The 15,534-nt window shown below is 35.4% G+C and overlaps 1 protein-coding gene across 1 annotated transcript in view; it reads right to left on the reverse strand.

Moving 5' to 3' along the window:
• Positions 1-15,534, reverse strand: part of TANC1 (tetratricopeptide repeat, ankyrin repeat and coiled-coil containing 1) — a 253,610-nt gene that overhangs the window by 59,442 nt on the left and 178,634 nt on the right. The window contains exons 8-10 of the mRNA XM_051986328.1: positions 5,831-5,956; positions 2,764-3,045; positions 1,660-1,811 (exon numbers count right to left, since the gene is read on the reverse strand). Of these exons, the coding sequence (XP_051842288.1) occupies positions 1,660-1,811; positions 2,764-3,045; positions 5,831-5,956 (560 nt within the window). The remainder of the gene's footprint in view (positions 1-1,659; positions 1,812-2,763; positions 3,046-5,830; positions 5,957-15,534) is intronic.

The following is a 15,534-nucleotide window of genomic DNA, read 5'->3' on the forward strand; positions in this document are numbered from 1 at the left end:
CAATTTATCTAAAAATTTTGCACCAATATTTGCTAGGGAAATCAGTCTACATTTTTCTTCCTCCTTCCTTTCTGATTTAGCTATCAGCACCACATTTGTGTCAAAAAAGGAGTTTGGTAAGACTCCATATTTGTCTATTTTTCCAAATAGTTTACACAGTATTGGAATTTGCTTATAAATTCATCTAGTCCTGGAGAATTTGTTAATATTGTAAAATATTCTAATTTATTTTTCTAAAATAGGAGCATTTTAATTTCCTTTTCTGGAAATGTGGGAAATTATTATTTTTGTAAATATTCATCCATTTCACTAAGATTTTCTCTGGATTCTAAGGCTGGTGTTCTTGACAGGAGAGGAAGAAATACAGTCCCTAACTATGGATTTGAGATCCTTTTTTCAAGGGCAATTTGTAATCATTCCTATCGTACTGTTTTCCAACAAATCAGTCATTAACACATAGCAGCATAAAGTTCTGTCTTCACTGGAAAGAAGACAAGCAATAAAACACACTTCTCTCTATGGTGTACTTAGTAGCTAAGACAGCCTGTGCTGAGGGCAACCTCTTCTTTTTTCAGTCTTACAATCCTGCTCCTGCATGAACTCCCTGACTTCACTGTTCAGGAGCAACAGGACTCAGTTTTAGAGGGCAAAAGCCACAGGCCGCTCAGTTGAGTTAATGGGACTCAGGGGCACATGGAGCAGATCACTACCTACACATTAGGGACCCATGACTTCATTATTTAATGGCAGGAAAGGCACTAAGAAAAATCCAATTAGCTGAAAGCAAGAACAATAGCAAGAATTAAGAATAAAAAGACAACTTTGGACCAGTAGCAGATGTTAAAGCTGAAGAAAAATATCTCAAAAAAGGCCTCAATGACCATAAATTTAGGAAGGAAAAGTCAGCCAACTTTCCTTCACCACATCCTGAAAAATATCTGATAGAAAATTACTGAAAGCCAAGGTCTTAGGGGAATGAAGTCTTAGACATAAGAATTTTCAGTCAAGTAGAAGCTTTAAAATACTTGGCTCTCAGAAACATATTCTCTTCAATTTTTTAAAAGTTTAGTTTAAATATAAAATCAAGCTCAAAACAAAGGCATATTAGCGGCTTTCACTACTAACTTCATTTCCCCTTTTAGACCCTTAATTTGATATCCAATCAGCACAAGTAATTGTCTATTGACCTACATCATAGAGTTGTTGTAAGGACCAAATGAGATAATTTATGTTCAGTTCTTTGTATACCTTAAATATCAGCTATTATTATCAAAATTATTAGATATTTGTTACTGTGAACACATTTCATTACATTTCTTAAATACAACTTCAATTAAAACTCATCTTTTCTGTACATGGTTTTTTAAAAATGTTTTTTCTTCTAACCTACCTGGAAAACATAAAATTTATCCTGATGATGATGATGATGATGATGACAACAGACACTTACATAGAGTTTTTTTCCTCACAACAATTCGTGGAGGCTTGGAGGTACAAATAAAAGAATTTCCATTTTACAAATGAAAAATTGAGATTCAAAGAAGTTACCATGGGGAAAAAAATGTGGTCTCCTAATGCTTAATCTTTTGCTTGCCTTACAATATTATTTAACTGGCATTCCTAAATCTAGCACAATTATCAAATACAAAAGCCCATTACCTTAGAGGCAAGGTATCTCAAGGCACCATCTACCGGTCTCTGATGCTCAGGAGTACCAGGACAACTTGGGGTTTTCACAGCACTGGTAGCACCTGTGGAAGTATTGGGTGAGAATAATGGGGTGAAAGGAAGATCCTGGCAGGGATCAGAATCTGTGGAAGAATAAAAACCAGGATCCCATTAAAAAGTATTTCCTAGTATCTATGTCAACAACATTAACAGGAAAACCAGTTCTCTTCAATCAGATAGTTTACTCCTTGATTAATTTTTACCATTCCCCTAAAAATAGATAATTTTTCCATTTTATTTTAAGTATAATGAGTTTACTATGTTTAAGAAGGAACAGATGTTCAAAATCATCTTCCTAATCACTTAAAAAAAAAGTTCTAAGATTCTAAGAATGACACAGTCTAAGGAACCTGGAATGGACACATGTTAAGGCATTATATCCAGGTTCCAACTGAACCTTGATGATCTTGGTGAATATATAAGGTAACCTTCAACACATATGACCAGGGGACCTGGGAACCTTAAAACCCCCACAATGGGTTGCAAAGTGAGAAATCTTAAATCTTTGGATTTAATGAGCAACAATGAGCCAGGCCTCCCAAACACCCCCACTCCCCAAGAGCTCCCAATGCAGGTTCTCTGCACAATTCCCAAGTTCTTCCCCATTTAACACTGTAGCTGTTGCTACATCAAAAGAAGGATGCCTCCATCTTAGCATTACTGGAAATGGCCTGTCTTTAGAGAGCAAAGCAATGGCCATGGTCCACCAGCCTGCCTCATACTCCTGCCCTGGACCAACAAAATAGCAGCACTGGGAAATGAGCCAAGAAAGAGATGGGAAGTTGGGAGTACACAGAAAGAGGACAGACTTCCGTCCCCCATGTTCCATCCATGCATTTGATGTAATAAATAGTGTTAAACCAGAGTTTTCCTGTATGATCAAAAACTTCAATTAAAAATTTTTTTTGTTGTTTTAATGTAGCAGCTGGAACAACTTGAGAAACATTGATAATTTATGTTTACCACAACAGCAGTATCTTGAATTTCATTTCATATTAATAATATAACTAGGCAACTAATTAAAGATGAACATACTTTTAGGCGATGAACTAGGAGTGTTTGAAGCAATCTGTCTCATGCGGCTCCCATGGCAGCTAAGTGCCACCAACTTAGAAATAATTGCAGTCTTCCCAAATCCCACATTTCCAACAACGACTGCTCCCCTATTCTCTGCCAACTCTGTATTCTTCAAGTTTTCTTCTATCAGTTGAAAGAGCCAATCCCTTCCAACGAACACAGAGTCTGTTGTTATGCTTGGCACTTCAAACAACAGTGGCTTCAACAAAATGTCTTGTGGCTTGTAAGGGACAAACCGTGCTAGAAGGAAGAACAGTATAATTAGAATAAAATCCATGATTTTATGCAATAAAATTCCATTAACACCATCGTTTCAAACAGCATCCTTTTGAACAAAGCAAAAAAGTTTTAGTGTCTTCTTGGGATAAGATGAAATAATTCAAAAGAGATACTTGATCCTTAGATTTAAATGATTTAAATCTAGGAAAATTTCACAAAACTGCAACCTAATAACTCTAGTTCAGCAACACTACAATTATTTGGCACTTTTTTGGAGAGTAGGAGGGAATGATGGGAGGGAGGCTAGTTTCCTATCTAGTCCAGGCCTGGAAATGCAGTAGCCATTCATGTCTTGATCCTACTGCTGACCCACATAGATGCACAGACCATTTATTTCCAATCCAGGTCAATTAGGGTCAACCTATTGGTGCAAGATGAATGTGGATACTGCATCAACTTTAGCCCAATGCAGCTCACAACTCCTAATCTTAAACAATTTACCAATCTCAGTCTCCTTGAGAAGAAGCAAGTGTTATAGACATGTACTACAATATCCAATTTATTTGGCTGTTATCAATGAAGTGATTAATAACTGAGAGCCTGATTTGTACAGTACACCACAGTATCTTCTGTGTGTGATACACTTGACCCTGGCCAAAACACAAAAAGCATTCAGCTGATGGTTGATTCACCGATAGTGCCAGACAATTAACAAAACTGAATAAGAATTACTATGTTGAAGATATTTAAGATCTAAAATACCTGCTAAATAAGGACCATGTCAAATCACTATATCTACTAATCAGATTTTCCAAATAATTCAAAATTATTTTTTTAAGCTACAAAAATGGTCAAAACAAATTTTTAGCTATTCTGAAAAGAAATGTTTCTGAAATTTACTGCATACATCCATTAGTACAGGCAAGCGCACACACATTAACCTTTTCTAAATGGCTCAGTATTATCACCATGAAAATTAATCACTGCTTCCTACTATTATAGAGGTGCCCTCAGGGAGGGTTGAGGTGGGTAGATCTACATTGCCCTTACTGTCAGTTTTCTGCTCTCAATGTCTCCAGCAGAATTCCCTATACTCCTTTCTAACCTTGTGGCTAAAAATAAATAAATAAAAATAAAGGGAAAAAAAGGTAAACAAATTAATCCATTAATATTATTTCTAAAACAATGAATCTCTCTGAAAGCCTAGGAGTGATTCTGGAAGGAAAAATTGCTTGGACTTTCTGAAAAAAGCTAATTTCCAGGTTTCTTTGGTAGTCCCTATTTATCCCTGGATCCTTTTTAATGTTTGGAAAAGAGTTCCTACATACACTGGGCACTTAATAAACATTTGTAGATTGGAGACCTGACCATCAAAAAAGTGTCATGTTACTGTTTCAATAAAAAAAAAAAAAATGACAGATATTCAGCCTTGAGGACTCTTTTGAATGAGTGGGTTGAGAACCAATCCATCAGCAATCATTTAAACCCTTACCAAGTATCAGTCCCAGTGTAAAGCATCAAGGACAGCAAACAAATTCTAAGTCTTTGCCCTCAAGCTTACATTCTATTGGGATGATTAAGAAGTCAATATTTAGAAAAAGGAAATTATATCTGAAGAAAAAATAAAAACTTTCCCAAGGGGAAAAAAAAAATCAATTCTTCAAATCCATTAAAAAACTTTTTTTTTTTTTGCCCCAAACTCAGATCTCCACAGATCTTAAATATTAGTCTATATTTCAAATTTAAAATTACACCATTCTCAAAGTCAGGATGAACTGATTTTTCTTTTCAACAGAACCAAGGTTCAATTTAAAGTGATTTATAAATTTCCTGGGATAATCCAGAAGGCTTTACTAAAGCTATTTTTTAAGGTGGGGGAAGGAATGACAATGATGATGGTAAACAACTCATCCTCAAGGACCATTTGATAAAATTCTAAATTATTCCTTCCCAAGGAAGGATAGAACAGCCACGAGGCTTGAACCCTGAGTAATTTTAAATCATAAGCTACTAGAATAATATAATAACTTTGAAGATTCTTTAGTTATCCATATGTCTCTTTTGGTAGAGGCAAAAATATAGTATGTAGAGTCTATAAAATTTCTTACTATGCTGATTTTCTTTTAGCCCCTCAAACCAAAGGTTTTATTTGGAGTTATTCAGAAGGGGGAGGCTGAACACACAACCACCCACAAGGATTAGTGAATATTATTCAAATGGCTATACCAAGCATAGTTTGGTTTACCCTGAAACTGCATTTAATGAGTGTGTTTTACAACCACCATGAATAAGTAAATAGTAAGCAATGTTTTTCCCTGGGCCAAGATGGCAACAGGACAGCTCAATCTTTGTTGGCTAAAATACCTAGTACCCAATTAGGTAAGGCTGCTGACATCCACAATTCCAAGTTACTGGTTGGATGTACTAAAACAAATACATTGATATGTGGCCAAGGCAAACTCCTAAGACCAAAGTAAACTCAATGCACTGTGCTGATAGAAAAAAAATTACATTCACAGTTGTTGGGTTTTTTTAAATCTGAAGTAAACATGTATCATTCCTATAATTCACACTGTATCATAGCAGAATGCTTTATTTCTTCAACTCTAACAATATTCAGGACTTGAAAATCCTTTGGTTTCAATGGTCTCTGTCCATACTTTATTAAACAAATTTAAATGCATATATCCTACGCCATATTTTAAAAAAACATTTCATCAACTGAACACTGACAATTACACAAGGGTTCAATAAATGTGTTGAATATATGAGTCACATACATTACAAAGACATTTAAGGAAAATACCTTTAATTTCTTGCTGTGTTCGGCCTCCTGCGGTATTGTGCCATGGCAATCTAATTGAGGTTCGAAGGGGAGCATTCCTCTGTCCATCTAAGTAGCTCAAATCTTCCAATTTGGTTGAGCTTGTTGCTGTATTATTGGAAATTAAATGCAGTCTCTTTAAAAACATGTTATAATGATAGACAAAAAAAAATCTCTCCCATCTTATATTGGGTACAACTAAACTGGGTTAGTCAAGTTCTTCCTAAGTGGCAAGAAAAAAAAAACAAAAGCTCAAACTTTTTTTTTTTAAAATGACTAGCCTGGCAATTATTTATTACTCAGTAAGAATTCAACACTCGAGAAAAACACACAAGCAAAATATTTAGATTTGATATTTATCCTAGTGAGTCTATCTGCAGTTGGTAGGAAACCCAATCTTGAAATCAGAAGCATAGCTACTGTGCTTAAAATTTCAAAGTATCCATGACTCTAATAATCATCTGCCTTAGTGAAAGGGGTTCTCAGAATCTTTCTTAAAAGTGAACCTATTGATAACATTCGAAGATTTTAAAGTTTTTTTTAAAAAGTTTCATTTTTATTGATGCTATTTTTTTATATCATTGTTATTTCTCAATAAGTATCCCTCTCTCCTCAGTCACTTCCTTTTATTTTTATAATATATTCTTATTCTGAACTTAACACCAAATAGAATAGGCACTTTTAAATACAAAGTAAAATTAAAAAAAGAGGGTTGTATATAAAACTATACATTTCTATAAAAGTTTGCTTTTCTTTTGAAGTATATAGTAAATTCAAATTTTATCTTTTGAAGCTCTCCCACTTGTTTTTGCTCTCTTTACATTTTAAAAAACCTTTTAACATTTACTTTCTGAAAATGTCACACTCAGTATTTAGTAGATCAAGTTGAGTTAGCAAGTATTTATTAAGCACCTACTATGTGCTGAATACTGGGGTACCAAAATAAGGGCAAAAAATCCTAAAAGTTCAAAAATAAGACCAATAAAGACACAGACTTATATGAAGAGAAACTAAACATCTGTATTTCACTAATTTAAATATACATTTACATACACACACAGTTCACATCCAAGACAAAAAAATTGTTAATTTTCAATCACATTGGGAAGAACAGAGTGAATGTTTTTGTTTTTAAAATCTAAATGATTTATTTGCAAATTCTATGCCACAGTATAAAAAATAAAAATAAGATTTAACATAATTGGGCTTATGGGTTTCCTCAATCACAATAAAAAGTGCTACTGGCCTTACACAAATGGACTTCTGTCAAAGTGACATGAGTCCATGCTACCACTATCTTCAAGGGCATATCTCACTCTGCCATGGCAAATTATTAGTGAGGAAAATTCTGATTCTAACCAGTTCCCCACAATGCTAGCACGCAGCGTGCAAGAATAAAAATTCCAAGAACTTGGGCTTCTATGGATCTGTCACAATCACCAGCTGACTTACCCACTACATTTTCCTTCAAATAAAAAAAAAAAAAATCCAGGCCATGTCAGAAGGCCTCAGTTACCTCATTTGCCCTTGGCTGGCATAACTCCTTGTTTTCACTTTCCTCTTACCCAGGCTCACATTTTTCTTGTGTTATTCTCCATATGGTAAGCATAAATTTTCACTAATCACTTTCCCCACACCATGAGAATCCATTCTTCTGGGAGCCTGTGGTTAACCACCTCAGACCCATGAAGGCAGCAGGAATTAACTTTGTACTGTACATTTCTGATTTCAGCGCTCATTTAAAAACTTAACACTGTTTGTGGTAGGAGTTACCAAGTCCAAAAATGAATGAATGGCTACTTAAGAGTATCCTCAAAATGCTTTATTTTAGAAACATGAACAAAAATGTTTTCATTGTTATATGCAGAAACTACATATGCCGTCAGAGGGATGGGAGAGATATATAAAGGGGCAATGTGGTATAGCTGCAAGAATGCTGAATTAGGACCAGGCTTTGAATCTGTAACTTTAGACAAATCAGATACCTTTTCTGTGCTCAGTTTCCTCATTATATTTAAAAAAAAAAAAGTTAGACTAGATGGTCTGAGATTCCTTAAGCTCTCGATTTTTAATATCCTGACATTTTATAAATGCTGTATAGCGGGAAGACTCTAACAACTAGGGGGATTAAGGAGTTTCTTCCTCAAAATTTAGCTGTCTATACTTATTCTTCCCTTCTGGGGAAGATGAGGAGGTTGTCCTTCTAGCCAAGACTGATCCTGACATTACTTATACTTCTTAGAAAGCCTTTGCTCCAGTCTTTCCCTCTACAATAATTCTACTCCATTCAGTTTAAGAACATTCATAAATTTTTTGACAACTTAAAAACAAAACCTCTTCTTTTTTTGCTGTCAATTTTTTTTTTTTTTAACGGTAGAGACAATTCAACTAGTGACCTCCATTCCCTCACTTCTCTCAGGTCATTTTATAGTCTCTAATAATCTAGTTACCATCCTACTACCCTATGGAAATGACTCTCAGAAGGTTGTCAGTGGCCTTTTCTTAATCCTCATTATCCATAAGCTGTTTATAGAATCTGACAAGGTGGATAATACCTTTTGTATTTTTTTCTTTTCTATTCTTTTTAGTTTCAGGATACTCACCCTGCTCTCTTTGCCCAACCACTCTTTCTCCTTCATCTCATAACCAAGAATTTGTTTCATTAGTGGTAGACAGATAGACAGATGAAAAGGTAAGAAAAGACACACACAGACACAGCGACAGACAGACCCACAAAAGAGCATTTATTAAGCACTTGCAATGTGCTATGCATTGTGCTAGGTGCCGAGGATACCAGTATAGCAGCCAAAAAGAGGAGCTTACAGTCTAATGGGAAAAGAAAAAGGATGGAAAGTAGACAGAGAAGACATCCATGATGTTTTAGTGAGGAGGCAGCGGGGGAAGAGCCAGGAAGGTTTGGGCCAAGAAACATAAGGCAAAAGTTCACCTGCTATCAGAGAATGAGAACCAGGAGCCAAGAATTCTAGTGGAGATTGAGGAGGAAGATCACCAGAAGCAAAAGGGATGACCTCACCTGCTCTTACAACTATCATCTCTTTGAAAATAACTCCCTAACTGGATCATCAATGCTAAACTTGAATTTTAACTACCTATCAAACATCTCCACTTTAATGTTCTGCCAGCACCTCAAGCTGAACATTATTTAAAATAGATTTCATTACTTTCCCCTTAAAGCTGCTTCTCTTCCTGACTTCCCTATTTCTGTTAATGGCACCATCATTCTCCCACCAAGGTTACACAGACAGTGAGTTAACAGTCCTGGCAGCGGGTGTCTCTACATTGGGAGTTCTCTGACCAATGAAATTGCAGGGCCTGCCTCCTTCCCCAAAGTAAGCTACCATTATGATAAGATGGAAAACAAGCTATTAGATATGGTGAAGAAAAATTGTTTAGAAATCCTATATATTACTGTTTCTGTGACTTAAGCAGAGATCTATGCATTAGGAAAATTTCACATCACAGCAGTACATGATGAACTGAAATGGGGAGAGATGTGGCAGAGAAACCAGTTGGAAAGCTCTTGCTTTAAAAACTGAGGGGACACATGTATAATCTATATCAGATTGCTTGTTGCCTAGAGAGGCGGAATGGAAGGAGGGAGAAAAATTTGGAATTCAAAATCTTGTAACAAATGAATGTTGAAAACTCTTTATATGTAAGTAGAAAAAATAAAATGCTATTTTTTTTTTTTATTATAGCTTTTTACTTACAAGATATACGCATGGGTAATTTTTCAGCATTGACAGTTGCAAAATCTTTTGTTCCAATTTTTCCCCTCCTCCCCCCCCCCCCCAGATGGCAGGTAGACCAATACATGTTAAATATGTTAAAGTATATGTTAAATACAATATATATATATATATACATGTCCATACAGTTATTTTGCTGCACAAAAAGAATCGGACTTTGAAAGTTTTACTTTTTTTTTAAAAAAAGAACACTGAGGGGAAAATAATAATAATGATAAAAACTGAGGAGAGGGAAGAGAGAGGTCTAAACTAAGATAACTGTGTGAGGGGAAACAAAGTGATACAGGTGAGAGATGTTCTGATTTGACAAGGTTTGGCAACAGACTGGAGAGGTAAAGTGACTGAAAATCAGGGATTACATGCAGACCAAAAAGAGTCATCTCTGATGCATCCTTTCCCCTCACATCCAATCTGTTGCCAAATACCATTATTCAATCTTTATAATCTCCCATTTTTGCCTTTTTTATCTCCTCTCCACTCACACAAGCACCACCGTAGCCCCTTCCCAGACTCTCATCTCTTCATTTAGTAACTATAATAAACTTCTCATCTCCAGTATCTACCTTCACAATTTACTTAAAGCAGGAAATCCAGATTTATGATTTCAATAGAGTAAGAGATAATCCAATGAAGAAACTCCCACTACAAAAGCAGGCTGGCACCTTTCCTGCAATACATTTTGTTAGAGTAGCCTGGGGACAAATGAGAGGTTTAAGGACCTTCTTAAGTTCATACAGAGAGCACATGTCCAAGACCAACCTACAACCAAGTCCTGATTCCTGAGACCAACTCTTTTTCTCATCTGTATTTATGTTAAAATGTATATGACATTTTAGGATTATAATGTATTTTATATCTATTTCCTCATTTACTCTTCACAATAGCCCTGGTAAAACAGATTGAACAATATTTGTTATCCTGACTTAAAAGATGAGATAATTACGGTTTACCCATGATCACCCAGTCAATTAAGACAGTCAGGACACTAACACACATCTCCTGATTCTGATATTTGAGCTTCATATAGTTCACCAAAAATCTCTATAACAAAGTATATTTTAAACATCTATTTTCAGGTGTTCTTCAAATCTGCCTGACAAGGCTGTACCGAAGAATTCCTTGGTAAATCTTGAAACACTCTGTAAATACAAATAACTATTCTCTTCTTCCTCCTTCCTATAAATGCTTATACGAGCTAATGCATTACCAATACAACCAGCACAATGGACCAGTGCTTGGGTCTTAATATACTTCATAGGCTCACATCAACAGGGAAGAGATAAGAATGGAAGCTAGGAGACGTATCAGTAGTTAAAAGCATCTGATGCAAGGCTGATTTCAGAAAAGTTTGGAAAGACGTACATGAACTGTTGCTGAGTGAAGTGAGCAGAACCAAGAGAACACTGTATACAATAACAAGTTTATGTGATGATCAACTGTGATGGACTTGGCTCTTCTCAATGACATGGTGATTTGAAGCAATTCCATAGACTTGGGATGGAAAATACCATCAGCATTCGGTGACAGAATTGAAGTATAGTATTTTTACTTTTTGCTTGTTTATTTTCTCATGTTATTTTCCCCTTGAGTTTGACTTTTCTTCTACAACATTACAAATATGGGAATATGTTTAAAAGAATTGTACATCTTAAATCTACGTCAGATTACTTGCTGTCTTAAGGAGGGGGGAAATAAGGAAAGGAGAAAAATTTTGGCACCCAAAGTCTGGCAAAAGCAAATATTGGAAACTATCTTTATATGCACTTGGAAAATAAATTACAATAGAAACTTTTTTTTTAAAAAAAGAACACTGAGGGGAAAATAATAATAATGATAAAAACTGAGGAGAGGGAAGAGAGAGGTCTAAACTAAGATAACTGTGTGAGGGGAAACAAAGTGATACAGGTGAGAGATGTTCTGATTTGACAAGGTTTGGCAACAGACTGGAGAGGTAAAGTGACTGAAAATCAGGGATTACATGCAGACCAAAAAGAGTCATCTCTGATGCATCCTTTCCCCTCACATCCAATCTGTTGCCAAATACCATTATTCAATCTTTATAATCTCCCATTTTTGCCTTTTTTATCTCCTCTCCACTCACACAAGCACCACCGTAGCCCCTTCCCAGACTCTCATCTCTTCATTTAGTAACTATAATAAACTTCTCATCTCCAGTATCTACCTTCACAATTTACTTAAAGCAGGAAATCCAGATTTATGATTTCAATAGAGTAAGAGATAATCCAATGAAGAAACTCCCACTACAAAAGCAGGCTGGCACCTTTCCTGCAATACATTTTGTTAGAGTAGCCTGGGGACAAATGAGAGGTTTAAGGACCTTCTTAAGTTCATACAGAGAGCACATGTCCAAGACCAACCTACAACCAAGTCCTGATTCCTGAGACCAACTCTTTCTCTCATCTGTATTTATGTTAAAATGTATATGACATTTTAGGATTATAATGTATTTTATATCTATTTCCTCATTTACTCTTCACAATAGCCCTGGTAAAACAGATTGAACAATATTTGTTATCCTGACTTAAAAGATGAGATAATTACGGTTTACCCATGATCACCCAGTCAATTAAGACAGTCAGGACACTAACACACATCTCCTGATTCTGATATTTGAGCTTCATATAGTTCACCAAAAATCTCTATAACAAAGTATATTTTAAACATCTATTTTCAGGTGTTCTTCAAATCTGCCTGACAAGGCTGTACCGAAGAATTCCTTGGTAAATCTTGAAACACTCTGTAAATACAAATAACTATTCTCTTCTTCCTCCTTCCTATAAATGCTTATACGAGCTAATGCATTACCAATACAACCAGCACAATGGACCAGTGCTTGGGTCTTAATATACTTCATAGGCTCACATCAACAGGGAAGAGATAAGAATGGAAGCTAGGAGACGTATCAGTAGTTAAAAGCATCTGATGCAAGGCTGATTTCAGAAAAGTTTGGAAAGACGTACATGAACTGTTGCTGAGTGAAGTGAGCAGAACCAAGAGAACACTGTATACAATAACAAGTTTATGTGATGATCAACTGTGATGGACTTGGCTCTTCTCAATGACATGGTGATTTGAAGCAATTCCATAGACTTGGGATGGAAAATACCATCAGCATTCGGTGACAGAATTGAAGTATAGTATTTTTACTTTTTGCTTGTTTATTTTCTCATGTTATTTTCCCCTTGAGTTTGACTTTTCTTCTACAACATTACAAATATGGGAATATGTTTAAAAGAATTGTACATCTTAAATCTACGTCAGATTACTTGCTGTCTTAAGGAGGGGGGAAATAAGGAAAGGAGAAAAATTTTGGCACCCAAAGTCTGGCAAAAGCAAATATTGGAAACTATCTTTATATGCACTTGGAAAATAAATTACAATAGAAACTTTTTTTAAAAAAATAAAAAAAAAAAACAACCAACAACAACCTCCCCCCCCCCCAAAAAAAAAACCCAGCCTATGCTAACCAGTCTGCTAAATTACAAATTTTTAGAAATTGAAGCTGAGAGAGGCTTCACACAGAATTTCACTGTTGAAGAGACTAAACAACAGTGATTTTGAATTTGAAATTTGAAATTTGAATTTGAATTTGAAAAGCTTTTTCATCTCAACTCAGCCAGAAATACTTCTGAAATCTTCCTTCTTTTTCTCATATCCCTGAAATCTTTTCATTACAGATAATAATTTAACATTCATCTTTAAATTTTCTGTTATTATTAGCACTTTTTAAAATGGGACTATAAAGAATATGACAAATATTCTTTATTTGAAAGAGGAAAAAGGAGCTAACTTTATCCTGAAAACTCTATCCTGAAAAGAATACAGATCTTGAGAGGGAGGAGGTTTAGATTCAAGACCTTACTCTTCAATACAATAGCTGTTAACCTAAGTAGAAATAATAACTCTCTCTCTGAGACTTCTAATTGGGAGGCCTATAATAGCAGGAAATGAGGAAATTTCAATTAGTCAGAAACTCATTCATTTGGTAAATATGTATTAAGCACCTATTTACTTATATATAGCACACTGGGCTGAAGGTCCAGTAGAATCATTTTAGAGGAAAGGGATATAAAGCCCCATTGGTCTTCAGATATCTCAAGGGTTCTCATGTGGAAAATTACTTTTCTACTATTTCAATAAGCATTTGCCTAGGGATACAAGGTAGAAAGAGATCCTGCTCTCAAGATGCTTACAAGCTAATGGGAAAAATGATTACAATGTCAAGGAAGAACTAGGAGCAAAAGGAATCTACACCATGAAAACATTCCAAGAGAGAAATGGGCTGCCAAAAGGTGGGCAATTATGTATTTTTGAAGGTCTTTAGGGAAAGGCTGGATAATCACTGTTGCAGAAACTATGGAAAAGATTTATCTTCATATGTGGGTTGAACTTTAGTCTCTTCAATAGTGAAATTCTGTATGAAGCCTCTCTGAGCTTCAATTTCTAAAAAATAAAAATAATAATTCTCATATTCTTTACCTCACAATGTTACTATGAGGACCAAATTAGATAATCTATGGAAAGTGATTTGTAAACTTTTAATTGTTGTATGTCAGGTATTGTCAATAATAACACAATTATTGGCCAATGCACATTTTTGATGAGAAGAGATAAAAGAAAAACAGCCCTCATTTTCAAGGAGCTTATAATCTAATAGGGAAAAATATGATGGTGTTGAAATGGAAGAGACAGGAAAGACAGTGTTGGCAGAGTCACCAGTGTAAACAAGGTACCATCAGGTACAGATATCTGAGGGATGACTGTCAAAAACAGAAGAAAGGAATTTGCAATCTGAATGTCTTTTGTATTCACTATTTTTAGAAAATGATTCACTCCTGTAGCCTCAAAGTAGTAAATGAGAAAACCTTCTCTCAAGCCCTATTTAATTCTCAAATCCAAAGGAACTCAGAATCAGTCCAAATGGAGTATTACTTATCTGGAACCAGCAGCTTCTTGCTAGTTCAGCTTTTAAAGAGGCTTCATAGTTGTTCATACAACTGCTTGAAGAGAGGTGATAAATTATAGGATCACACATGTGGAGCCAAGGGCCCTCAAGATCATGTAACCAAGGAGGTAACTTGGGATCTGTGGACATTCTTTGGGCATACATGGCCTTAGATGGAAAAAGGAATTACATTTTTATTTTCACTAACCTCTAGCTGAAATTGTGTATTTCCTTCAATTCTGAATGTGGACCACAAATATTCTGAGAAAGGATCCATAGGCTTGTCAGACTGCCAAACTAGTCATGAGACAAATAAAGGTTAAAACTGTCCTTTCTGTTCCCCAATCTAGCCTAAGTCTTCTGTTTTAGAAAAGAAAATAGAGGTCCAGAGACATTAAGTTACATTAAGATTCCTAAGTATCTCCCATCTATCTAATGTCATCATGCAGCCAAGAAAATATTGCTGACTGTTGTGAATAGTTGGAACAGAGAGAGAAGGAATAAGATTTTGCTCCTCAAAGTCACTTATACTCGTTTGTAAGAGGTTCAGACTCTCTTTAATTATTTAATATTAACTACACTAAACACTGTTCAAGAAAGATAATATCATACAAGACAACTAACTAAAATCTGTGGCTTCTGACTATAATCAATCCATTGATAACTCCTCTTGATAATGAATTTAACTGCATCTTTTCAGCACTCACTATTTCTCACAAATATGTGAGCACAAGTTCCATTTTCCAGGAGGCTTAGGAAAGAGTTACACTGGGAGTAGAAAAAAAGGCACTTCAGCAGATTCAAGCAAACTGAAACCTTAAGTAGTGAGTGGATCAACCCTGCCATCAAGGGCAAATGCCAATAGTCTCCAGTACAATTACTAGTTCAAATTTCAAGAAAGTGGATGGTAATTATTTGAGTTTGTGGGTTTCCTGGAAAATTAAATTCAG

Source organism: Antechinus flavipes, chromosome 3 (genome assembly GCF_016432865.1).
Source record: "Antechinus flavipes isolate AdamAnt ecotype Samford, QLD, Australia chromosome 3, AdamAnt_v2, whole genome shotgun sequence".
NCBI lineage: Eukaryota > Metazoa > Chordata > Mammalia > Dasyuromorphia > Dasyuridae > Antechinus > Antechinus flavipes.